At 42.1% G+C, this 27,696-nt stretch overlaps 1 protein-coding gene across 4 annotated transcripts in view; it reads left to right on the forward strand.

The window, feature by feature from the left end:
* Positions 1-59: 59 nt before the first annotated feature.
* LOC111655578 (homeodomain-interacting protein kinase 3-like) overlaps positions 60-27,696 on the forward strand; it is a 31,681-nt gene continuing 4,044 nt past the window's right edge. Inside the window, exons 1-18 of one of the 4 annotated variants that reach the window (XM_023407030.2) lie at positions 60-418; positions 2,968-3,986; positions 4,208-4,399; positions 4,667-4,848; positions 14,823-14,946; positions 17,544-17,663; positions 18,298-18,384; positions 18,646-18,830; positions 19,029-19,194; positions 19,795-19,918; positions 20,091-20,185; positions 20,486-20,640; positions 21,031-21,192; positions 21,282-21,638; positions 21,715-21,879; positions 21,974-22,248; positions 25,972-26,123; positions 27,252-27,696. The exon at positions 27,252-27,696 is cut by the window's right edge and continues 4,044 nt beyond it. In XM_023407030.2, coding sequence (XP_023262798.1) covers positions 2,970-3,986; positions 4,208-4,399; positions 4,667-4,848; positions 14,823-14,946; positions 17,544-17,663; positions 18,298-18,384; positions 18,646-18,830; positions 19,029-19,194; positions 19,795-19,918; positions 20,091-20,185; positions 20,486-20,640; positions 21,031-21,192; positions 21,282-21,638; positions 21,715-21,879; positions 21,974-22,248; positions 25,972-26,123; positions 27,252-27,696 — 4,003 coding nt within the window. In that variant the 5' untranslated portion in view covers positions 60-418; positions 2,968-2,969. The remainder of the gene's footprint in view (positions 419-2,967; positions 3,987-4,207; positions 4,400-4,666; positions 4,849-14,822; positions 14,947-17,543; positions 17,664-18,297; positions 18,385-18,645; positions 18,831-19,028; positions 19,195-19,794; positions 19,919-20,090; positions 20,186-20,485; positions 20,641-21,030; positions 21,193-21,281; positions 21,639-21,714; positions 21,880-21,973; positions 22,249-25,971; positions 26,124-27,251) is intronic. The other 3 variants (XM_023407032.2, XM_023407031.2, XM_023407033.2) reach the window with 3 other exon arrangements.

The raw sequence follows: 27,696 nt of genomic DNA on the forward strand, positions 1-27,696 counted from the left end.
TCTCTCTCCCCCCTCCCTCTCCCCCCTCCCCAACATTCCACACATGCGGAGAAGCAACAAGCTACCGAACCAGCAGCAACAGCTAGCAGCCAGCAGCTATCTCTGTCGTGGACGAGGCGTATTAACATGCAAAAGTTTAGAAACACGGATCCTCGTCTCGAGTAGACACGAGAGCAACGTTTTATGAAACTTCGGGCGGCTGTTGAAACCATGGGTCATGGCTGGCTTTCGTAATATCTAGTTGTTCGTGTTATTTGGAGCCTCAAATGTGCGAAAAGTCGCTCGGTCTCTCCTCGTCGTTGAACAAGATGGCAGCGGCAGCAGCGGCATCGTTGCAGGAATTGACTGTGGTGCGGGTCCTCGTTGCTAGCCTGTTCTTTGACGCTCTGGGTGATATGAATTACTGGTGTTACTGAAGGTATGTCACCTCATTAGACCAAACTGTCAAATACATTTGCGCCGGTGTTGTTGTTTTTTTTTAATCAATCAAACGTTGAAAGGACTTCGCTCACAGCTAGCTAGTTCGCTAACTGTTAAGCTAGCAAACTTCAGTTTGTTCTCTTTGGTAAACAAGAGTTAGCGAAAGCTAATTAGCTCGAGCTAAAGACTGATAGTAGTTCAACTCAGTGGTCTGTGAAGAGTATGCATGTGTTTAGATTTTGAGTAACTTTATATGTGCAATTTGTGAGATGTTAATGTTATCTTGAAAATATATGGATAAAGGTTGAATTTATCAGGTAAAAACATAATTAAACACACAGTCCTTGACTCACATGAAGTATAAATTGGTTTGTTTGGTTATTAAACCTAGATAGCGTCACACACCAATTATTTAGCTACTTGTCACTCACAACATAAGTTTCAACAGGTGTCTAGGCTAGAGTTACCCTTCCCCCAAACACGCACACACACATACACACACCCACCCACCCGCGCGCACACACACACACACACACACACACACACACACGTACGCACGCACCACTCCTCCCATATGTTAACTGTCTCCTAGATTGATCAGTAACAAATTGTGTGTACAGCTGGCTTTCTTGTACAACTGTGAGACACACACACACACACACACACACACACACACACATACACACATGCATACATACATACATACATACATATGCACGCACACACCTCTGCGTGTCATTTCAGGCTTGGATCTTGTTGCCCTGTGGGATATCAGGCTACCTAGTTTGGCAGTGAGAGGGTAGAGCAGGAGGTATCACAGCTGTGTCTGAGCAACTGTCCCTAAAAAACGGATGGATGTGGCACCTAGGCACACCAGCCATATGGTGGTCGGTCTTCTGCTTTAACTATGTTTAAGTTATGTTTTGTTAATTGCATCATCAAGTTATTATCAATATTTGTCAGGTTTTCAGCCATGGAAGGTAAATGATGAAAGTAGTTTCTCACAATGCATACACTGTACTTTAGTGATCAGTGGATAAATGTTATCTTTCTGCAATACTCTGTTGGCTGCAAGAATTTTAATTACAGCCTCCAAGTTACTGTCAGGAAACACAATTCTTATATTCATTCACTGGTTAATACTGTAGTAGTCAGATCAGTTTTGCACATTGAGTAATTTTTTTTTAACTAAATTGAAATCCACATATTTTTACACCCAGGGTTTTTCCTTGTTTGGAAGGAAAGTTTGTTAGAACAGGGGTTTTTAATCTCTATCAGCAGTGTATGTGTTAAAAATCACCCCCGCCCTGCTAGTCATGAGAGGTGAAGTGTATTGTATTGTAATCTTGACGCTGAGGCACACCCCTCTGCCTGCCTGAGCCTGTGTGTGACAGCGTCAATAGTTAGGGAGGCCACTAGCTATCAGCAGGCCTTTCTTGTTTAACAAAACTTTGTTCTTAAGACAGTCAACTTCATAAGTGCGTTTATATACTGTGTGATATAGCCTTTAAACTGCACCTGACTTTTGGGTGTAAACCCAGTCAGGCACAACTTATGCCTCTGTTTGGAAATATTTATGTTTGACTGACAGGCTTCGCCTCTGCCTGTTTTCCTTTGAAAAATAAAATTCTACTTGAACCATAAACAAGAAACCTCATTCTGTAGGTTTTGAATGTACATTTCATGATATCTCCTTTGGTCTTAAAAAGCTCACAAAATTTAGAGGCAGGAGACTTGGATGATTGCATCTCTGTGAGTTATCACTCCACAGATCAGTTGAAGTGTTGTGTTGCACACGCTATAAACTGAAGCAGCAGCAGGTAGAGCTCACGGTTTGCTCTCCTAATGAATTTCCTTCAGCATTTGATTGACTTAGATTTTGATTTGAAGCTATTGAAATTGAGGATATTGCTCGGTGGCCATCGCATGAAGTAACAATAACCATACTAACAGAGAGACAGGTTTATCAATCATTGAATTCAGTCAACAGTCATTTCAGTGTGTAATAGGTGCATCTGTAAAATGTCAGAGTTACAGAACACTCATGCTTCATGGTGTATCATTTCCCCCTGGGGTACTTGCTTGCTTTGCTGTTCTACTTTGTGTGAAACTGACCCTCCAGTGTAGTGTGCAGGGACAGGCCAGCAATGCAATGGGCTTCCCCCATCTCCCATTACAGCTGACCAGTTCCCCTTTCCAGTAAGGATGACTTGATGGATTACATGCAAATTTGCTTTGGCAGCTTTTAAGATTGCTTTATTTGGACTGAAATCTTGCCCAGGGGTTAGTGATATATATTAACCAGCTTACACAGAATTTTAGTTGGAGTTTTTTTTTTTTTTTTTTTTTTTTACAGTGAATTTGTACAGTCTCATTTTAACATTTACATGTTGGTGTTGGCTATTTTTGCATGTTAAGTGATTATGTAGATAGTCCTTATACCTAAGCCTAAACATCTGTCAAATTGTGTCAGCTTTGCCATAACCTCTACTAAATCCTACACGTGGTTTGTGTTGTATTTATCTCCCTTTTATCTTCTGTTTTTAGGTATGGCCTCACAAGTCTTGGTCTACCCATCACACCTGCACTCAGCGCAAACAAGTGCCTTAGGAACCAGCAGAAGTGGTACCAGCAGACACACAGGTGAAGCTCACCGCAGTAATAACACCAGCAGAGCCTTTCAGCACCGACCTCCTCCCAAGACCTACGTGATCGGAGTCAACTACGGAATTGCTTATCCCAACAACGTTATCCCATCCTCAGCTGGTGCTGATTCAGGAAGACAGCACAGGGCAGTGCAACTGGAAGAAAGGGAGGAGTGGGCATTGCAGACGGCCGTATCACAAAGAGAGGAGAGGTCTGAGCGACAAAAAGAAGTTCCAGCTGCGATCCAGGATCAAGAAGCTCTTTGCCAGAGCAGAGGCCCACAGGAAGGGAGGCCTCGCAGGGACAGTGGTGGAACTCCATCGGGAGGAGGCTTGGACTGTGGGCTCCTGAGGGGGGCCTGTATCAGAGCAGAGGAGGAACAGGACAGAAACAGAAGAGGACAAGCTAGAGGGGGATACGTTAACCTTCTAGACACAGGTGCCACCCAGAGATGTGAACAGACAGCAGGTGAAAGTAGAGAACAACCACAGGAGAACAACTGCATTGGAACCATGCAGATAGTGGAGGAGGTTTCTGCTCTCCCTTCACTTCCTCCCCCTGTGGCCATGTTGCAAACCGGCACCAGGAACAATGCAGACACTGTCAGAGTAGTGGGCGGAGGAACACTGCCTACTAAACACAGCATGGTTGATGGAGTGACAAATGGGACTGAAACTAAGGATAGTACTGAGACAGTGGCAGGAGCCACAGTGACCAGAACTGGATCAGGAGATGGTGACTATCAGTTAGTTCAGCACGAGGTTCTGTGCTCCTTAAAGAACAGCTACGAGGTCTTGGAGTTCCTGGGTCGCGGCACCTTTGGTCAGGTGGTGAAGTGCTGGAAGAGGGGAACGAATGAAGTAGTGGCTGTGAAAATATTGAAGAACCATCCATCCTATGCTCGTCAGGGGCAGATTGAGGTGAGGATTTGTGTGTTTTTGTTGTGTAAATGTTTCATTGTCAGTGTTTTAGTTGAAACTGCAGATTAACTGAAAGGTCTCATTTTTGATTATGAGAGAGACAGTGTATGGTCTTTCTAGATGCTACAGAACTGTCTATTAGCTAATGTTTTCAATTTTTTTTTACACTTGATGATTGTAACTGAACACATTTGGTTTCTTCCCTGCTCCTGAATCCTCAGGTGGAGATCCTGGCCCGCTTGAGCAGCGAGAATGCAGATGAGCACAATGTGGTGCGTGCTCTGGAGTGCTTTCAGCACCGCAGCCACACCTGCCTGGTGTTTGAGATGCTGGAGCAAAACCTCTATGATTTCCTTAAACAGAACAAGTTCAGCCCACTGCCACTCAAAATCATCCGGCCTGTTCTGCAGCAGGTAAAGTGAGCTTTGTTTACAGTCATACAAAAATATAATGCATTAACTAAACACAGTTTTCTGCTGGGCTAAGCGACCCAAAAACAATCATGTACGTGTTATATGTTGAACATTGTGCACAGCTGTAGAGTTAAAGAATAAGTTGGTAATCATTGTTTCTTTTATGGAGCTCAGGATCTTGAATTCCCTCAGCATATCTTGAGCCTAGAATGACTGCTGAGTGTCACACTAGCTCATTTTTGTATTTATATATGCCAATCTTTTCAGGTGGCAACAGCCTTAAAGAAGCTAAAGTCTCTTGGTTTGATCCATGCTGACCTGAAGCCAGAGAACATCATGCTGGTAGACCCCTCCAGGCAACCCTACAGAGTCAAGGTCATTGACTTTGGCTCAGCCAGCCATGTCTCCAAGGCTGTGTGCTCCACTTATCTGCAGTCCAGATACTACAGGTGAGGACCTTCACCTTCACTTGAATCTCTGGATAATCCATCACTCACTAATGTTATTATTTAGTTCAAGAACTGTTACAACCCGCTTTGTATCATTATATTCTGTACTTTACATTCGCCTTTGTGCTTTCACACATGCACTGCAGCCTTGAACTCATCTAGACAGTACCCAGAGGAGCTGTTTGTGAGAATGCAAATGTCAAATCAGTTGGACCAGACATTTATCAGACTGTACTCTGCCACCTCCCTAGTACAAAGTCCATATAATTTCGGATTGAGCCCAGATGTGAAAAGAGTATTTAATTGTCTGGAGAATTCACAGAAAGCGTTTGGGTGTGTTGATGACGTTTCAATCCTGCATCCTGCACGCTTGACCCAGGCGCCACCTCTCACCTAAACCAAACAGATTATCTCTAGTAGGTGAGAGTGTGTCTCACACAAACAATCTCCAGTTGTCTGCTACATGTGTGACTGGTCTTCATTTCTCTGTTACTATTATTCTTGTTAGTGTTTAGTAAGAATGCTATTTTGTGCTATGAATACGTGGATGGTTTTAGTAAGCTCAGCCATTGAGGCAGATGATGAATAAGCATTGCATTACCAGTCACTAGTTGATTGGATGGGTATAATAGACATCCACAATAACTATAAGTCACAAAACATCACTTACACAGAAAAACCTGCCAACAGCATTCTGAGTACTATATAGTTTTGTTATGAGAGAAACCAAAAATAGTTGAAAGGAAGTAAGAGTTGCACACATCAGAAAGAAACTCAGCTGGTTTTAAGCGGTACAAAATGTTCAGAAATGAGAGTAACAGGGTAGAATATTCTTGAGAAAGATCGGATGTGTCTTGAAGTCAAATGTCACATCATCTGTCATGATATGCCAATACAGTGAGCTGACTTAGTTTCGTGGACAATGGTTGTTTATGTGCGTTTCCCACAGGGCTTAGCAAAGTCTTGCCACAGCTTTATATGTTTAGGCCTTCTCTCTTCTTATGTAATGTGAAGTGCTCTGTATTAACCTGCACCCTCTCACTGGGAGCTCAAGGGCATACACAGCACAGACCCCCCCCTGTCTGTCTCTTTGCCTTGCTTCCTCATTCTGTAATGCAGCTATGTGTTTTTGGCCACATGCCTGCAAGCATAAACATCTGATCCATGTTCAACGTGTCACGCCCTAAACTCTGCTGGTCTTGCATAATGTGCAGAGGAACTGAGATGTTTATATGAGGAACAGTGTCATGAAATATTTGGCATGTCTCTTAGGCTATGGTGAGAAGGAGAATGTGCTTATGAAAGACAGCCAGAATTGTGAACTTTGAAACATTTTTGTGCAAATGAACTTCATTAAGTTACTAAGCTTTAAGCTTGTAAGCACACTTTTTGCCACACGATACATTAAGGACCTGTAGAAGAGGATCTGTGCAACATCAAAATCGGTCCTCTTGTTTGAAATGTACTGTAAATTGTTGATGACTTATTGTGGTCTTGTTGGCATGTGGAAGTTGATGGTGCGTGACATATTTAATGAACTCCCAGCTTGTTTCAAAGGCAAAGTATTTCCTTTTTATTAAGTATGGGACAGCAGGCTGGCAACTTCATTCACCTACGTTCTTACTTGCAAGTTTCAGCAAGTAGGTTGGTCGGGTTGGGTAAACTATTACAAACTCTTCAAACATTGTGCAATCTGTGACAAATGCAGTTGAGTTACTGGGTATGTCTGCAGCTAATGCACTTCACACACCCACCATTCCACTTTGTGCAGTCCTGATCTGTAAGGAACACAGTTTCTCAGTTATCTCAATAGTAATGAATGAGATGACTAACAAAAGCAGACACAAAAGTGTGGTCTTCCTGTCTTTTGAAAAAAATTCCTTTGGACTAAAATCTAATACAAAGAGCCTCAGAGCACCAAAATGCCAATGTTAACCCTAGATGCAACTTCTCTATTTTAGCAAAAGCAAGCTCCTGTCTACCCCCCTCTCTTGGAGGTGAGGAAGAGACTGGAGCTATAGCTGTTGCATAACATGAAGGCTTTGCTCTCAGTTGACCTGGTTAAGTGTGTACGAGTGTGCTTTCATGTGTGCCTGCGTGTGTTTTGTCTTCGAGCAGTGTCGGCAAATGCTGAGATCATAGTGCAGTTAAAATGGGCTGGCACTGAATTTCAGGAAGGTCAGTCAGGACACAAAAGGCAAAGGAAGAATGTGGTATATGAAAACCCACATTTAGATCCAGGAAAAAACATTCAGACATTCCTGTGTGTTTCTGGGTGTGCTCATATGTGTGCCCCCTGTCCATGCAACAGCTGCCAAGGCTGGATCCTGCATGTAGGTTACACAATGTACCCTAACATGCTTCACAATAGCTCAATTCATATGTGATAAAGGGCTTCTCTGAGGATAGAAAATTGATGTGTCAAGGTTGGTAACTTTACCTGCTGGAGCCACAAAATTATATTGACCTGGACGCTTCTGAAGTGTAACATGGCCATTTTTCTTCTGGGGCCACCAGCAGTGAGCAACAATTTCAAACTGTCCTTTTGTTTGTTAGTTGCTTTGTAAAACATGTATTTTTGTGCCTTTTTTTTTTTTTTTTTTAAATAAAATAATGAAAGGCCATTGGGTAGGGCTGGACAGTATACTTATTTGATGTTGCATTAGATAACCTGTTACTTCCGTAAAGCCCAAAGAAGACCCAGTGTTTCCCATACATAGGCCACACACCTGTATGAGTGTTGAGCGCTGCAGTAACTGAGTGGGGACTAGGGGCTTCTGTGTGCGGCCACCAAGGTAGCGATAGTCTGTATGCGAGACGTTTAGGGAACCTCGGTAGCGCCAGAAAATAACAAGTTACACTTTCCCCCTCTAAACTGCACAAGTCTCTGCATGCACATTGGTCACAGGGCACGCCACCCACCACCACAAGTGATTCTCAACCTGTGGGAAACACTGAAAGCAGTGGCACAATTATTTTGAGATGGTTCAAATTAAAAGACCAGATGAGCAGTTGTGTTTACATGTTTATTGTTATTTGCCCAGATGTGTGTTTTGTCAGTTTTTAATCAGTATGTTGTTCAAAATAACTAAAGGAGCGTTTTTAGAGAAAGTGTTATTCTTATTTAATATAGGCTATTTATTTTAGTTTTGCAGCTGTATATTTTCAACCAGGGAAGGAAATCTTTGCATTTCATTTTGACCAGAGTCTGTTTTAATAAAAGTTCTTGTGACATCTTACATGTGGCTCTGACTTACAACTGTAATGTAATGTATTGCTATTCTGCCTAAAAATACAGAGATTTGATTTTTGGTCCATATCGCCCAGCCCTACAACTCAGTTGAAAGGTTATTCAGTAACTTTTATTTTCTAATAACACTGCATTGATCCTTCTTCTGCATTTGCCTCACTTCCACTACATGTGTTTGTGTGTGTAGGAGTTGGTCTAGCCTTGACGTCAGCTAGTAGTGCATACGCATTTGTAGATTACTCGCTCCAGTGTGCATTAGTAGACCTGTGTTAGCTTGGTTAGATAAATATTTGTGTTCATAGGGAGAGGTTACCACACTCTGCATCTATATGATTATGTCATTTGAGTCCCAGAGCAGTGGGGTTGTCTTACTCTGGGTGTATGTGCGTCAATTTGTTTAAACATCAGGTTATCAGGAGAGTGGTTTACAGGACACACTGTCTCCTCATCTCCAGTGGTCAGATTATATAATGGCTGCACTGTATTGTTACCATAGCGAAGCTGTTAAGAAATGCTGGCCTCACCACAGTGGGTAGGAGTTTTTTTTTTTTTTTTTAACAGCTCTGGGGTTTTCCCTGGATTTTCCAGAACCATGGTTAGTGGCATAGCCAGTTAAAATTAGGCTTGTCTTAACACTCAGCAGAATGTAAACTAAATTGTAAATGCAGGTTTACATCCGTCACTCCCACGTGAAGTGGAACTGGTCGTGTTTCCATACACAGACCCAACACCAGGCAACATTGGGTCTACTTTGTTCTTGTTCATTGATGCTTGTGAAGGTTTGTTGCAGCATGGACACGTTGTACAGTAAAATGTGCCTGTATTTTAATTTATTATCAGATGAGAATTGCTTAAAATGCTAAAGGCCCAATGCTCAAAAATTAATCGACTGTAAGCAATTAGTATAAACACACACTGAAGGAACTTAGGTCACCAAAATGATCATGCTAATTAGGAGTGTGTATACACTCACCCAGCAATTTATTAGCGCCTGCTAATAGGTGTAAATACACACTACATATATACAGTAAATATACTATACCACAGTTTACCATCTTCTATGATTGTGCAGAAGTTGTCTCAAACAGGTTTCATGAATGTGACAATGACTTCAGTGAACTAAGTTGGCCTTGCCAGTCATGAGATCTGCATCGGTAGATCAACCCGGGATGTGGTAAAACAGGAGATTGGCACCACGATTGTTCATTTGACAAAGCAGCAGAAATGATGTGATGCAATCATGTCAACATGTAGCAGAATGAATGTTTACGAAATCTTGTGTAATCCATGATGCAAAGAATTTAGGCTGTTATTGAAAGCAAATGGAGGCCCTACCCAGTATTAATATGGTGTTACTAATAAAGTGCTTAGTAAGTGTATGTCACTGTCTGTTGCTTCAGTAGAAATCTAAATTGAGCTGTTCAGTTTAGTTTCTGTAGCATCCTGCTGCCTTAAATGAGGAAGCTGGTTGGTTCTTTCTGTTGTAATATTATCAAATAGTAATATTAATTTTTAATTAAGTTCCCCGTTGAATTTGGTTTGGATTTGTGGTTGCATATGGGTGTAGCCATATCTCTGACTCACTGGGGTGACGCTAGCTCAGGTGGTAGCATGCCCAGTAACTGTAGGGTGGTGTTCCATGTTTATAAGTGCTTATTCAAGTTAGTCAGGTTTCATCCTGCGATAAATTATATTCTTCTTCATAACAATGTATTCCACATAATTTCTAATGAAACATTGTACTATTTCGTTCATCAGCCTATGGCAAATCATCAACGTCTCTGGCTCTGAATGGACCTTTATAGTCCATAGAAAGGCAAATAGAATTGAGAATTATGCTCAAGTGGGCCCTAGGTGTTCACCTGCAGCCAAACAGGTGCAAGCTTTTGGCTGAATTCCCGCTCAGTCAGCTGGATAGTTTTTGTGCTCAAATTGAAAATACTGTGAGGTGGTAATATGAACTCGAACTCCATTGAGTCTGTAAGTGTAACTCTTGTAGATGGACAGCTCTGGCAGAAGCTATCCAGTGCTTGTCATGCTCTTATGTGTTGTTGCCATAGTAGCCTGACACAGCAGGGCCTGGTGAGGTGACTGCTCAGTACTGTGGGTGCTGGTGACGTAAAACCACATCCCACAATGAAAATGGAGCACTGGGCTATGTGAATAATTCAGCGAAGCAGATCAGGTGGAAGGAAAAGACAGCTACCATCTTAGCACGCTTACAGATTTGGGCAGGTTGCGTTAGGCTTCTTTTATCTACGTGTGATTTCTTTGTCACGTACAGTAGGTGTTCTTGCACACTAGCACCTAGTTGCACCACACTAGTACATGTTGTACACGTGTTTTTTGCTGTAGATGTGTCTTTGCCATATAACAGGAAAGTCAGATCCTGAGTAGGCCCAACAAGTCATCTTGGGCCAATATTTAGTGATGGGCTCACACTGTCAGTTTAAAAAAAAAAAACAAGACTAGAATAAGAATCTCAACACAACTGGGGACTTTTTATTAGTTTGGGAAATACACACAAACACTGGGGTATTAAATTTATCATTAATGTTCACAGTTTGCTTTGTTTGAACTGTTAATTCAGGTTCAGACCTGATTGTATTAAAGACTGATGAAATTTCCTCACAGTCATTGTGGAATATTCTGTGGTCGTATTATTGATTTATTTACTTGTTGCTTGCTTGCCTCATTGCGTCTTTTCATATGGCCAAGTCCTCCACCCATTTTTCCTGGATCACAGAGGCCTTTTATGAGGAAGTGTTATGTAGGCCAACTTTTTGAGTCATTGACAGCCTTTAAGTGAAATCAGACATCAGTTTGTAAGTTTTAAAGGGCAGCAGTATGATTAGAGACTTAATTCATTTGTGTTGCAGCTTGAAAATGTTTTGGAAATATGGTTTAAAGTTCCAGTATTTAATTCGTTCCATACTTAACAAATCATGATGAACAAAAAGAAAGAAAAAATGATTTAAAAAAGCAAGATAAACCCAAACAAGCCCATCTACCCACTTAGATAGTTTTATGGTTTGATGTTCAATTAGTTAAAATTCTATAATACTGTAAATGTACAATATGGTATCAATCAGACAGACAAGGGAAGGACAGAGGGCCAGGTAAATGAAAACAATTGACCAGACAGGAGACTCTCATTCAGGAAGCAACACAGACAGGTTGTTGAAATATGAAATGAAAGGTTGCTATTTCTTAGTAAAATGATCACTACATCTTCTATTAGCATTTTAATATTTATTTATATCAAGGCTGAAGAAAAACATCACATCCTTTAGTCAGGCAGACAGAGATGTGTCTCGATATGTGATCATGCACCAGCTTCGTGTCCAGGTGTAAAAGCACTGAGTTTATATGTCCTGTATCTTCATGTTTAACATCACTCACAATCAGATAAACCCACTTGTTTATCCGTAGTTATTTCTGTTGCAGCAGTGTGTTGACCTTACAGTCTGCAGCGTTTGTTCTTGTCGTAACTGCTACTCTCTAGTGTGACTAGTTAGTTCTGGAACCTGGTCTGGCTGCCAAACACCTGTGGGCGTGTGTGTGCCTGCGGGTGTGTTAGACATGTGTTATGTGATGAGCTGTTAGAGCTCTGGAAAGCTGGGGCCATTGCTGTCGCTTTTATGACTCGGGCGGTATAGCTGGGAGTGCGGGCGCGCACACACACACACACACACACACACACACACACAGACATACACGGTCCTCTTTAGGTTAATTTTTTGACCCCTTTAATCCCCTCTCCCATAACTATTTGTGGGTACGTTTGTTTATTTTTGTCATAGGCCTGTAATGGACAGTTATACCCTGAGCCTGTGTTTGTGGACCGTTTTTATTTTATTTATTTATTTATTGAACTTTTATTTAACCAGGTTTATCCCACTTACAATACTGAAAACCAGGTAACAATGTAATGAAGACGGTTACAAAACTGTTTTTTTTTTTTTTTTAATCTGTTAATCACCTGCAATTAACTCTCATCTCTTGGAGAAATGTGCATATTACTACAAGTGTGAAGTCGAAACACTTTTAATGTTAGTTACTCTGTAAGACCTTTTAGCAACATAATGTTAAATGTTTTTACATCAGTTTTCAGCAGAATATTACAGCTGGTCAGATCTTGCTGTAAGACTTGTCCCTTTCTCTGTGTTCCAACATTAAGCATCAACAATAACCATGGGTGTACAGTTAAAACCAAAACCTTCCCATTTTGGTTTCCTCCTCTTAAGTTATCTCAGTACATTGGTTTTAGGTTTTTGTAATCTTGAGCAGTTGCCTAATTTGGCCTTAGTTTACCCTAAATTTGTGCAGTGTAAGTTAAGCGAAGGTGAAAGCTGTTTATTGCCGCTGTATAGTTTGTTCACTTATGGTATTGTGTTTATTTTTCCTTTTCTCTGTGAGTGAATGAATGATTTTCATCATAATTTCTTATATTTTTTTCCTTTGAGTGTTAAAATGTATTCTAAATGCCTCCTGTCCTTAAGACTTCTAAAGGTGTGTAAATAGCTTGTTGTGTGGTCTGATTTGTTTGTCTTTGGGCAAATCACCCTTTGTTAATAGTTGCACTGCAAACTCTCTTAAAACTAGGAAAACCACAATCATCGTCCCGGCTTTGCAGGATTGTTCTGTAAATGTTTGAGGCAAGTGTCCCCCAAGGCTCTTTTTCATATTGCATAACTTGACTTCTTCCTCTTGAAGGAGCAGTAGGAAATAGCAAAGAGTAATTTCCTCCTGTAGGCCAAGGAGCACAGAAGGCGTCGTCTGTGCTCAGAAAGTGATAGACTTGACATCTACAGTCGTGTGTCTACATGCATACATGCATAGATGCACATACAGAAACAGACAGTCATACACACACAGAATGATGAGCAATGGCCCCATTTATAATACTGTTACATTATGGTCTTGTGTCTGGTTGTTGCTTGGCAACAGTCCTTTCCCTTGTGGTCATCATAGCAATGGTTACTATTTGCAGCACTGTTGCTCAGCTGTTGCTTCCAGGCTTAATAGCCCATTGTTTTTATACACTACCTCACATTTCTGTTGCAAGATTACTAGTCTCATTTGAATTGCATAAGTGGCAAAAATCCCTTTGGTGGAAGAGATTTAGTTCTTTGTTGCAGTAACACTGCATGCACGTCATATGGGTGTAATGTTCAATGTTAGATCCCTGGATATGCTGTTGTTGATGAGACCATAATTTCTTGCACTGTAACAGTCATATGCCATGCGCCGTGGTGGTATTAAGCTTTATTCAAGTTTTTCAAATCAATTTCTTAAAAATCAAATATAATTTAGAGCTGATATGGGGTTACATAAAATATATGAACATAAAAAATAGGAACACAACATCCCCACGATAGATTCTTTCTATTTTCAGTTTTTGTTGAGAAAGTTGTTGACTAAATTCTTGTTGGTGACACAGTGTAAGTCGAGGCTAAGCATGAATACATTTGGTTATTCAATATTAATCAGCAGGGAAAACGTCAGCATAGCTAAATGTTTCAACATGTGCCTTCACTACAAGTAACCACAGTCTGTCTATTATCAGTCCCCACAAATCTGCCACTACTTGTTTGTAATTATGCTTTGAGTAGTCAGTACTAATTAGCTAGCGTATGTTCCTGCTGTATCAGGTGTTTTCACCTTGCACCACCCTGAAATGCTTCAGCTGTTGGATTCATGTATGACTGATGAATTCCATGTAGTGCTTTTGTCATTGCCAACATGTTTGAGTTTTGGTAGGTGACTCAGAAGTTGAGCAAAGTGCCTTAAGTTTTCTATGCAGGCAACACTGTATATTATTTTAAATGTAGAGTCACTCCTAGTATTGATTTTTATATGGTTGACAGTAGAGCTGGCTGATAAATAGATTTTATAGATTAATTCCAGTTTATCGTGTAGGATGATGTTTAAAAATAAAAATCTAATTTCACTTTAATTTGGGTTAATCATGGTACGGAACCGCCACCGCTTCCCTGAGCTTCCGTATTTTATAGTAACACGAGAATTCTCGTCAGACACAAGTGAAATATCAACATAGCAGCATGCGCTAATAAAAGTGAGGAGATCGTTCCCACAAAAGGCAGCGTCTCCTACGTTGTCTGGAAGTGGTTCGGTTTTTTATGCGTCCGATGTCGAGCAAGTTTGCCAAAAGTCTGTGACAACAAAAAGCAGCAGCACGACTAATATATTCCACCATCTCAAAAAGAGGCAAGCAGCTGGCTGGGAGAAGTGTATGGCACTGCGAGTCGCACAAGACAGTGGCAGGTAACATTAGCGGCATGCATTGCGCCCGTGGAAGACACGTCTGCATGACTACAGACACCTGCACGAACATGATCAAAGCTCTGAGACTGAATGAGTCGACCAACCTCCAGTGCTTTGGACACAAACTGCACAACGCCGTCAGTACAGGGCTTTAAAAAAAAAAAAAAAAAGTTGGGTGTGGTGTGAGAAAAATCTCGAGATTTAATTTTAGGCCATATCACCCAGCTCTAGTTGACAGGGTTTGCACTACACTGAGCTATCATACCTTTTGGTTCACCAGACACATTTACTGTTCACTCTTTCTTTCTGAGCTGCAGCATGTCTATGAAATCATAGACACGTTATCCTCCGGGCTCTGACCGCGTGACTGGTTTCTGATTATACATGGTGACCAACTCCAGACGTAACCTTTGCTGCCTCTCTTTTCTCTCCGTAGGGCTCCAGAGATTATTTTGGGCCTGCCATTTTGTGAGGCCATAGACATGTGGTCACTGGGCTGCGTGATAGCTGAGCTCTTCTTGGGCTGGCCTCTCTACCCTGGAGCACTGGAGTATGACCAGGTAACATTTCCCTCACACTCACACATGTACAAGAAGTACCGGCTACTATATCACTCACTGAAGGAGAGACTGTTCAGATATATCCCCTGGCTGAGGTAGAGGCAGGGAAGAGGAGAAAATAAACAGAAATAAATTACATTTTTCCCACATTAGAATTATTAGAATTTGCTGTGCTGCACTTTCCCAGTAGCTAAAACTCAACAGTATGTTCATTATATAGTTAAACCTTTATTTGTTATTGCTCCCTGATCTCTCTCTTGCTGTATGACTGAAGTCCAACAAATCCAGCATGAAATCCACCTAATACTAATCTGGCCTGAGTGAATCAGGAAATTGTTCTTGGCAACATGTGATTATCTTCCCACAGGGTTGTGCGGTCTAAACTGCACTACTGGGACTCTAAATGGAGTCCCACGGCGAGGGAGAGGGAGCATGGGAAAAGGCCCACAACACATTCACAGACAAGTACAGGCTTACCCTGTCTTTGACTGTCGGCACCTCTGTGGAGACTAGAATCAAGCCCATCATACTTTCAACATATGAGTTTAGAAATTTGGACATCCTGGTATTGTGATGTCTTGACATTTATTATGTAGGGAAAAAAAAGATTTTTGACCTTTTATAGGCAAGTTCTCCACAGCTCTAACTTGTTTGGCGTTCTTTGCCAAACCAAATATTTGAAATTGGCTGCATTTCCATAGTACACGCCAGCACCAAACATTCTTGTTCATTAACATTTTTAAAGAATTGATGGCTTGTTTGGTGGGACCCTGTTTAATGCCTGTGCATGCATCTGTTTTTGGAGGGGTTTTTTGGCGACGTGTCAGTTGTGCGTCCAGCAGCAGCTAGCAGTTTGAACAATCATCAGTCAGAGATTGTGGCTGATAGAGCTTGGCTGAGCAGTGACAGCTCTGTTGTATCACAGGGCCATGCCAGGACGCACACTCACGCGTGCACATTGATCCCCCAAAAGCATGCAGTGCTGTGCCAAGGCTCACTGCAGTTCCACTCTACACAGCAAAATGTATTTATAAACATAAGCCTGATGGTAGACATGTGCACACACGCACACACACACTGTGGTGAGCGTTCAGTGCACAATCAGCAGGTTCTCAGTCCAGTGCCCTCTGGCCAGTCAGTGTGTTTGTTCTGGGCCGTAGACATGTGCACGTGTGCTCATGTACACACACACATACACACTGTGAAACCTTGCTTAGGATTTCCATTGGTCATGGAATTTCTGGAGTATTTTTTTTTTTTTTTTTTTCATTTTTAGGGCTAATCACGACAGGGCAGACCAGAAAGTTGAGTAAATTCTTGGGGAAATTTACAGATGGTTCACTTCATAGTCATGAACCATGACGAGGAGACTACCAGGTTTTAGTTGTTTAATAACTTGCATATCAAACAATTCCGAATAGGACTTAATTCCTTTAACCGAAAAACTAGAAAAAATAACAACAAAAAAAGAACAGATTTAACAAATCAGTATAAATGTATTTTTTTGGTCGGTGAATCAATTAAACTGAGCCATGGAGAGGTCATCAGTCACGTTTGGAACCTCCAGTGAAAACATGTTATGAAATGTTTTTTTTTTTGTATCTTACTTTTACTTTAAACAGCAAACTCTTGTTTAATATATTTTACTGTCTGTCAAAATCAGCTTCCTATTGCAGCCATGCTGCGATTTAATAAATTCATGTAGATAAATAGATGGAGAGATAAAGGTTTCTTGGTCCTCACTGGTTTGCAGGCTGTAGTCATGAAGTTTAATGTCGGATTGAGACACTTCAATCTGTCTCTTAAGGTCAGCTGAGAAAATTGAAGACATGAAGCTTTGAGGATACTTGTGGAGGTTAAACACACATTTACTCATACGTTCTGTGTCTTAGGCCACAGCTCTTTCATCATTTCATCTTCAGTGCATGACATTATTTGTTAGTTGTGCTAAATTTTGCAAACAAATATTGATGACCTCTGACGCCCCTTTCTGTGTGTTTGGCTTATGAACTGCATCCGCCTTGGGCCTGTGAAGTGCTCGAACTATGTCAGTTTGGCAGAGCTCTAAAGGTTGAAGTGCAGGAATTTAACATGCTGTATTAGATAACAAGACACTTTACAGCGGTTGGACAAAATCCAGGTCCCTGTATAACATAAGTTTACATGTTGTAGATAAGATTAGCGTTTTGTTTTTCAATAATAGTCTTATGCAGTTCTGGACTGCCATTAAACCACTGGTATATATAAAAAAAAAAACCTCACATCAGTCAACCAGTGGAGCGTAAATGTACCTCGACACTAATAAGTTGCTGACGTAAACTTCAAAATTACACGTTTAGACTGCATCAGCTGAACTAAAGGCTGTAATTTCAGTAATTGGTTAAAATGAATTTAATGACATTCAAGTCAGTTATCTTTATTTTTTTTCAGCTAAGTGGTTATGATGTAACCCATTGTCTGTCTTCTCTCTCCACCTTCCCCTCTTTCATCTTCTCCCACACATTTCCCTGCTTTCTTTCCGTTCTTCACACACTTGAATTTTTGTTTTGACATTTGTCCTTCCTCTTCTCCCTTCCTCTGCCTCTTCCTCTCCTCAGATCCGGTACATATCTCAGACTCAGGGCCTGCCTGCCGAGCAGCTCCTCAACAAGGGGACCAAGACCTCTCGTTTCTTCTCCAAAGAGTCTGACTCTCCCTACGCCTCCTGGAGACTAAAGGTACCAAATCACACAGATATACACACATATGACATACATGCTATATGCAAACATGTTCTAGACAAACAAATCTTGTCAACCACGCATCATCGTCACTGACGCCGGTGGTGGCGGACACAGCAAACACACGGGGGAGATGAGATTTGAACTGAAAAGGCACAAGCTATTCATTGTGGGGACTTGCAGTGAGAGAAAAAAAAAAAAAACGTATGAAGCGGCAGTGCCTTCCCAATAGGAAACAGCTGCATAAGCTTTCAAAACTGGACAAAGCCTGCACACCCTGAAGAAAGCTCAAGGAAATGTGAAACTGTGTTTAGACTACCTGCCAAGCGGACTCCAAATAAATTTTAAATGAATGTGAGGCTAATATTTACCTGCTCATGAACTTCTCGGCAGAAACCCAACTGCCCAAGATTTTGACCACACGAATTTGCATGGGAACACACATAGTTTGCTCCCACTGCCTGTTTTCATTTTATCGAAATACAGTGACCTTTAATTCCTTATCATTTAAACTTGACAAATCCAGTAAAAGTGTTCCAACACAAAATATAAAAATATGTTTAAACAAAGGTCTTTACCCACTCTACCTACATACATGAGATTCTTCTTAATGCTTGTGTTCTTCCTCCAGACGACAGAAGAGCATGAGAAAGAGACGGGACTTAAATCCAAAGAGGCCCGAAAGTACATCTTCAGCTGTCTGGATGACGTAGCACACGTGAGTACAACCAGAGTGCAGTTCATGTTTAAGGTTACAGATATATGTTTTCAAAATTCAGATTCAAACTGTTCTGAACAAAAATGAGATGTAAGACATCAAAAACACATCAAGATCAGACATCGTAGTTTTACTGCAAAACATTCTAATCAGCTGATCAGTTCAAATGCTCCTGTGTCTCTTAATTAATTGCAACATGAACTGTTGCTCTCCGTGGTTCTCATACGCAGTGTTTTCTCTTTGTGTGCCTCCATCCATCAGGTGAACTTGGTGCTGAGTCCTGATAACAGTGACATGCAAGCAGAGAAGGCAGACAGGAGGGAGTTTGTGTCTCTGCTGAAAAGCATGTTGCTGATCGATGCTGAGGACAGGACTGTTCCCTCCAATGTCCTCAATCATCCCTTCCTCACTATGACTCATCTGCTGGACTACCCACATAGTAACCAGTAAGGCTGACACTGACACAAAATGTGTTGGCTTGCAAATTCTTGTTTGTTTTCTAACCGTTTTGTTTCTCCTTACTGTAGTAACAATCAATGTACATGGGAAAGGCATAAATACAATATTGGTTGAGTGTAATCTGAACTCCGGTCGTAGAATTTTCCTCCCTTTTAATGAACGACAACTCCTCTGGTCTCCTCCAGTGTGCAGTCATCTTTCCGGATCATGGACATGTGCCACAGCCGGCCCACCAATGCTGTTTTTGACGCTCTCAACCAGAACACCATTCATTTCTCAAGGCCTCCTGTAGCCCCCACTGCCTCCTCTGGCCTCCCGCTGGGTTACAGCAACATACCAGTCCACACTCAGGTGAGATACTGGAGTTATGTGCGTGTTTGCCACCAGTACTTCCTCTGTCTTCCTGCTCCAGGGCGTGTTTTACCTCACTGCCAGTCAGTGCATCGGTGGTTTTTTAAAACTATTAGCAATGCCATTGAGCATTGAAGTGTCATTCAACTTGGCATTGGCTGGATTATTTCAGTGAAACATTATGTCACTACATGTTGCCTCTTGGTGACACCCAGTTTTTAAGGACAGATAAGATAAATACAGGCCTCTAAATATGTCTAATCCTTTGTTACATAATGTTTCAGTGAACTGGTTCTGTACTGTTGACCTCATGTTGCCCTCTTCTGGAGAGAAGGTGCTATAACATACCATCTCACAGTAAAGGTCTTGGTGTTTGTGTCACATGTGATACTGCCAATCATTGTGCTCAAGTGTTACTTCTAATGTTGTTGCCGTGTCTTTACTTTGTTTTTGTCTCTATTCCTTGTCATTCACTTCATTTCTTCCAAATCCATTTCACCCTTCTCGTCTATACTCTCTTTTCTGCCTGCCACCTCATCTGTTTATTCCATTCTGCTGTCCTCCTGTCACTCCCCCCCTGCTCGCTCTTTTCTTATGCAGGCTATAACCCAGTCAGCTCCCTCAGTGTTGCATCCAGGAATAGCTCTAACAACTGGGAACGGTCAGTTTGGGTGCAGTGACTCGTTCCCACCTGCCCTTCTTCTTTGTCCTCCCACCATGCAAGGTATTCAGTCAAAGTTTTCATATTTTGGAAGACATCACTCTGCTGCAATATAAAGTACCTAACTGCAAATTATTATGTCATAACTTCACCAAGATGCTATTAAACTTAACTACAGCTTTTCAGCTGTATAAATGACATATGGGTTATTTTATGCTTTTTTTTTTTTTTTCAGGTAACCTTAATCAACCAGCAGGGTATTCTGTTCCCATGGTAACTCAGGCGCCTCCCATACAGCCCCTACCTGTGAGGCCTGGTGTAATAGCTCAGGTAAGACACAGATTCAGACATTGCTTCTGTAGACATGGGTGGTAACACTGTGTTGAGGCCTACGTCATACCTCAACAGATTGTGACAACTGTTAGCATGCACGTGCTAACAGTATCGGTGAGAAATGACAGAGGCATGTTAACATTTGGAACAGTAGGGACTGTGTAGTGGTGGAACGTCTACCTTCAACTTCCGACGCCAGTGTCAGGCCTAGATCTAGCAGAGCTGATAGAGATCATACTGATGGGGCTCATTAGACGATCACAAATCATCCCTAATTATCCTTCTACGTCCCCGAAGCAGGCCTGGTCTAGCCGGGGGCAGCAGATCCTCGTCCCAGCAGCATGGCAGCAGATGACTACGGTGGGTCCTCCTCCCTCTCACCCCCCTCCACCACCCCCGTCCTCCCTAACCAGCGACACCACAGCCGGCCCACAAAGGATCAGTGACTGGGGGTGAGTCACCAAAATCTGATTCATGCAAACTTCAAGTCTGGGAAATTCCCTATTTTAAGACTTCCACTGGACTGGTCAAAAATGTTTATCTTGTATTCAGTGAAGTAACTGGGTTGTTGTTAACTCTCTGTTGTAACATGACATACAACATAACATGAACTCCTGCTGTTTCTTAACCAGGTTTCTGAAAGGGTTGTTCCATTTATGACAAACAATTTGTACATCATATATAAAGTGTTGGTAGTAATGTGATTTTAAAACACATGTTATGAATTTTTACAGTTTTGTTTGCTTTCATCAGAGTACAGATTAATCTATTTATATTTTTACTCAAAGTATGAAGCAACATTGTTTCTCTTGCACCTCATTTTACTTTTTACGTCTTAACAGGAAAGTCCGTTCCCACAGCAACCACTACAGTTCAGTGATTCAGCAGCCTCTCTTGACTAATCAGATGCCAGCCCTCTCTGCCCATCAGCCAATCAACATTGGCATAGCTCATGTAGTTTGGCCCCAGCCAGCCAATAAAAGGAACAGACACAGTCACAACAGGTGAGATTCTGCATCTTAGGCGTGTCTTTTAAAGTTAAACTGCTCTGTCATTTTATGTATACTTAATATATCAACTGTTGTCTTAAAAGGAACCTGTCCCACTCCAGTAACATCCACGTATCAGCATGTCGGTCCCCCAAGATGGCTGATATTGTTGGACAGGCAGTGCAAGGGAGGGAGCAGCCTCAGAGGGAGGCGCCTCTGGAGGAAACCAGGCAACTGGAAGTTCAAAACATCGATGAGGAGGAAGATGATGCAGAAGAGGAAGTGAGCTGCTTCAGAGAGGTGGTGCCCAATGGTAAAAGACAGCTGGACCTGTCCAGTCAACAACGAGATGTGGCAGTACTGATGGGTGACACACCAAGCCCTGCTCCCAGTGTGATTAGCATTCGCAGTGAACTGACTGACGGAGAGGACGAAGACCCTCAGAGGTGCCGTCTGAGCGAGTGAGTAACAATCAAACACAATGTATGTTGATTATAATGTGAGCCTTACAAACACTAACTTTCACTTTTCTTTCAGTAGGTGTAAAGAAGAGTGTGTGTGTGAGGCGTGCAGAAACACCAGTGTGTCCATGGAGAGAGTGTGTTCCCTCAGCAGCCCTGACAGCAGCCTCAGCACCAACTCTTTGGCCTCCAACTCTCTTCAGTCCAGCCCCTCTGTCTCACCATGCAAGAGACCCAACAGGTAGTCGGTTGTCAGTGTGTCCTTATGTCCCAGTAACAAAGGGAGATACACTCTAGTTCCACTCAGCTTAATCATTCCTTCCCTCTGTGTTCAGCATGTCTGAGGATGACGGCCATGAGAGTGGTTGTGACACAGTGGAAGGTTCCCCTACATCCGACACGTCAACCTCCCCGCGTGGCAACAGCCACTACCGTTACCTTGACAACAGTAACCACAACGGCTGCCCACCTCTGGCTTCCATGGTAGCGCCGCTGCCCTCCCCTGCAGTGCAGGGCAGGAGCCCCCGTGGTGTCAGGACAATGGTCGTTCCACCAATGAGAGTGCAGAACAACAACAGTCACGGGACCGAGGAGCGTGTCCAGAGAACAGGTCAGTGGAAATCTTTATTTTTCCAAGGAATACTTGCATTTTAACCTTTTTTTTTGTTTTTTTTCCATTACAAGCCAAGATAATTTGATGCTTTCACGAAGATACTGTTTTTACACTAACTCCCAGAGAATTCTTTTGTCATAAATGTGCCACCTCTTGCCACCTGTCATGTGGTCCATCACCTCTGCTTTGGCGGTGTCTGCTTTGCAGGTCATATGGAAGCAGTAGGGCCTTACCGCCCTCTAGTGGGTCATAGAGGCTTTAACAGGTGATCAAGAGACACTAACAGAGAAGTCTAATACCTCAGAGATGCATCCATAGCGGGCAATGCTAACATTTCCTGTGACTATTCTTTTATGACTTTCCCTCCATCAAAACAGCAGCTTTCTTCAAAGAAAGTTTCCAAAGATGAAAGAGAAAAATCTTTGGATAGCTGAGCTGTGGTGGTTATTGCTTACCTATTACCCATGCACATTTAAGGTTATAATCAGTGACTTTTAAATATGTGTACATCATCTGAAATTTCATCAACCTCAAGTCAAAACTTCAGTGACCCAGATGTCCCAGTTTTGTTCATTTGGATGCTGTGCAAAAACAATGATGGATGCTCTTCTCATCAGAGCAGCCATTTTGGCTGATGGTGGATTTTGAGCATTCAGTGAAATCATTGTTTTTACACAAAACAATTTTGTAATTACTGCTTCAGTATATAAAGTCCTTCCTTATTTGACAACACCAAGTTACCTACATCAGTGAAACAGAATTTTTCTTTTACAGTAGAGGAAGAAGAGGGAGTGCTTACTTCAACTGGAAGACAGTAAACTAATGTTCTGAATAGTCGAATGGTTCCTAGCAGTGGGGGGAAAGGTGGATGCATTTCATTTGGTATTGGGTCAGAATCTATGTTTTTCTCTGCTGGTTCTTGCCATGAAACAAAAGTTGTTCCAAGGCACTGATCTGAGATCAGTTTCACTCATCTGTTCTCCCCAGATGTTAATTTCTATTAATGGTTGAGGAAATTGAACTGAACTGAAGCAGATCAGAGGCCATGGATCAACTTTGCTCCTGAGGGGCCTGTTCTGAGTGCCAACAATCTCTCTTTCTCTTTCTTTCTCTAACTTTAATATGGATCTTATTGGCTAGTTTTATGGTGCTGTGTTTTATGGGAGATTCCCAACTGTTTCAGTTTTCATTTAAAGCAGACATTTAATCAGAAGCAGGTGATTTTCTTGTGTTCCCTGCGGTCATACTTTTGCCATAAATTGTCACCTTTTCCACATCAACTGTAAGAAAGTGTGTCCAGAGAGTGTGGCATGGTAGCTAGTGCTCTTTCTCCTCGGCCAGTGTTTAGTTGATCCAGTGCAAGTCTCTTGAATGGTTGAAACATGGCAGCGATTTAACATGTAAACCACTATATTTGTTGGGGTTTTATCCATTGTTGCATTAACCCTTTATGCATAGGCTTTAATGCAACTACCCTATTGTATAAACTTAGCATCGTTCCTGTAATGCTTAGATATTGATAAACCTGTAACAAGCCTTTCTTTGACTCTTCATCAGTGAAATTTTAGTGTTTCTTGGTCCATGTCAGGTGACTAGAACTGTTGCAGGTGTTAGTCAACAATTAAACTTTTCCAGTTCACCTTTAACATCTGCTTAAAATGAGTAGACTTTTATTTAGACGGCTTCATTTCTGTGTGCAGATGCTTGTTTTTTTCTCCTAAAGAAGTTCGGCTGATATATTGGTCTCCAGATATAATTGTGTCTTCAGGTTTGCCTGCTTTTGCTTAGAATGAAAAATTCGTTTGTGAAGGTCTTCTATTGTGCATCTCACAGTCGTCGCAGAAGTTTACCTGCAGTCTGATGTCGCTACATGAATTGTCTTTGGTTAAACTCTGGTATTCAATTTTCATATGCTGCTTTTAAGCCTATGTAGCCTTTATCTATCTGCCTCTTAGAGCTACTTTGCACATAATTCTGTGCCTGCCCTCTATAATTTACCATGATGCATTTTGCAGTAGTTCATCTATAAATCACCACGGGTACCGAAATATTAAAATAAATTTTAATGCTTAAAAGTAATTTTAAGCATTGTGAAATGCTTGAGAGGGCACATTGGCCTCATTAATGCAACTACACTTTCAGCTTCACTGTATACAGATACAATGCTGCGTACACAATTTCACGTCTTTGTTAGTGCCTTGGGAGCATCTTGATCAGTTAATATAATGTGTGTGCAGACTTTATTCCTAAAGATAAGTCAGGTTAAATGATCTCAGTAGTAGTGGTAATCAGAAGTCAAATCCTTGATGCTGTCAAACCTTTTCAGACCTGGATTTAGGTTCTAACTAGGAACATAGATTTAATTCACAAAAGTATTCAGACCCTTAATTCAGTACTTTGTAGTAGCCCCTTTGGCAGCAATAACAGCTTTGAGTCTTCTTGGGAAAGTCTCTAGAAGCTTTGAACACATGGATTTGGGCAGTTTATCCCATTCTTCCTGGCAGATCCTCTCAAGCTCCATCAGATTGGATGGGAAGTGTCTGTGAACTGCCATCTTCATGTCTCTCCACAGATGATTGATCTGTGGGGTTTAAGTCCGGGCTTTGGCTGTGTCATCAAGGACAGTCAGAGACTTGTCCTGAAGCCGCTCCAGCATTGTCTTTGCTATATGCTTTGTATGCTACTGAGAAGCCCCCCATAGCCTGATGCTGCCACCACCATGTTTCACTGATATTAACCAGGTGATGAGCTGTGCCTGGTGTTCAGTAGACATAGTGTTTGGCGTTCTGCCCAGAGAACTCAATTCTTGTCTCATCAGACCAGAGGATCAGAGGATCCTTATGCCATTAGTCCCTAAAATGACATTTGGCAAAATGTAGGCTGCCATAATAAGCCTTTTTTCCTTCCATGGCTGCCATCTAGCCACTGTACCATAAAGGCCTGATTGGTGGAGATTGATGCTGAGATGCTCGTCCTTCTGACAGGTTCCTCCTGTCTGCACAGGACCTCTGAAGCTCTGTTAGAGTGACCGTTGGGTTCTTGGTTTAGCTGGACGGCCAACTCTATAGTCATGGTGGTTTCTCCATGTCACAATTATTGAGGCCACTGTGCTCCAAGGAGCTGGTTTCATACCCATTCTCTGATCTGTGCTTCTCCACAATTTTATTGCGGAGTTCTGCAGTTACTTGGACTTCATCATTTGATTTTTGTCCTGACATGCAATGTGAATTGTTGGACCTTATATACACAGGTGTGTGTGTCAAGTTATAGACACGTCTCAAGGAAAATAAAAGCAATCAGGATGCACCTGACCACAACCTGTGGTGTCACAGTAAATGATCAGGATACTTAAGTAAATGAGAGATTTTAGTTTTTGATTTTTGGTAAATTTTCAAATATTATTCAAAAGAAAAAACTTTTTCTAATTATGGATTAGTGAGTGAAGATCAATAGGCAAAATGGCAATTATCAATTTACAACTAAATCTACAACACAGCTATTCAAAATTGAGTAGTCTGAATACTTTCTAAAGTCACTGTATGCACTGTCTGTATCTATTTTCACTCTGGTATGCATGCTTTGTTTGTTTTTTGAAGTCTTGGCAGTTGTTCCTCTGCATCACTGTCTTTAGTCTTGCAGGTCATGCGGACTAAACCTGCCATCTATTTTTGCAGTAGATCTCTTCCTCACTGACTCACTTCTGTCTTCTCTCCATCCCAGTCTCAGAGTCCTGGTCCCGGTCCAAAGGGCGCTGCAATCTCGTAGGGCAACAGAACACTCCCTCTTCTGTCTCCCTCCTCCCATCCGCCCCCCTCCTGTCCCGGCAGCAGAAGGCAACAGGGCAGCACCAGCACACTCTGGCCTTTGGACAGGTCAGTTTGGTTCTTTTCCTTTTTCTATTGAAAATATGGGGCACTGTGCAGGAGCTGAACCTTTTAAAAATCCATTGGGGAATATTAATGGGATACCCTGCAACAGAGCTCCAGGACATTTTTTGTGAGCAGCAGACTTAAAGTTGTACGACAGGAAGATGAATCTTATCTCCCAAAGTATTCAGCAGAAATGACTCCCCTGGAGAAAGTTTTCATTCTTTTGAAACGCTCCAGATTTGAAAATAACGAGGGCTATGTTACTTATTTCAATGAGCTTACACAACAGCTTGCAAAGTCAGGTGTAGGCACTGCAGCAAGAGAGTTTAACCCAAGGGACATGTGGTGGGAGATGTTGGAAGCAGACAGATGTGAGCACCACAGAGGTATTTTGACACTTTGTTACTCAGTTTATGAACACTTACCCCAAGAGATGAAACATGTTGCCATTGGTTCCATAAAAGTAAATGAAGGTAGGTATGCAAGCCAAATATTCTTAATGCAAACAAGGGTCTCAGTCGGGGAATTTCATAGCTGGTCTGATACAGTCAGCCTTTCAAACACAATGCAGGGACTTAAAAGGAATAGTTAGAGATATCTGTAGTGGCTCTCCTTCAGAGAGTTAGATGATACAACTTTCATGTCTGTATGGTAAATATGAAGCGAGAGCTAGTAGCCAGTTAGCTTAGATTAGCATAAAGACTGGACGAAGCGGCTAGCTTGGTTTTGTCCAAATTCGCCAACCAGCATCCCTAAAGTTCAGTAACACGTTATTTCACACACGTTTGTTTCACCTCAAGAAAATCCAATGCGTGAATACAAGTTCTGATTTAAAAATAATTTATTTTTTTTCACTTCAGTGCTTATCAGTGAGATTTAGAGGTGTCAGAAAGTCAGCTTCAATACTTTCGCACAGAACCAGGCTAGCTGTTTCCCCCTTTGTACAGTGTATATGTCAAGCTGAGCTAACCAGCTGCTCCAGCTTCACACTTAACAGCTGGACATGAGAGTCAATCTTCTAATATAATGTGTTGTAATGGTTCCCAAATTGTTGAATGATTCCTTAAACAAGCTGTTTTGAATCTCGGTCTTTAACAGATTGTCTTTGTGTTTGTTTGTTCTCGCTCTCAGGTGCAGCCGTACGTTTCAAACCACAGCAACAAAGAGTGGAACGGCAACTATGGGCCGCTGCGACCGCACGCCTACATTCCCCCTACTGTCCACACACACACCTTCACACACCTGCCGCACAGCAGCCCCACGCACAATTCGGCCGCCCCACATACACACACCCAGGGCCTGCCCACACACACCCTGCTGTCCTACCCTCCCAGCGGCCCCCTCACCACCGCCCACCACCCCCATCCCATCTTGCCCTCTCGCCCTCCTCCCCCCCTCCTCCAGCACAGCTACAGTCTCTCCCACCCCCAAGGAGGCACTATAGTTCATCAGGTCACCCTGGGCATCAGCACGCACCCCCACCACGCTGGACATCCCGCTCCCCACCCACACAGGCTCCTCCCCTCTCCGACCATCCACCCACACCACCAGCCTGGCTACCCCCACCACCCCCACC

Source organism: Seriola lalandi, unplaced genomic scaffold, assembly GCF_002814215.2.
Source record: "Seriola lalandi dorsalis isolate HSWRI2012SDOR001 ecotype SW California unplaced genomic scaffold, Sedor1 jcf7180002054325, whole genome shotgun sequence".
Classification (NCBI taxonomy): Eukaryota; Metazoa; Chordata; class Actinopteri; order Carangiformes; family Carangidae; genus Seriola; species Seriola lalandi.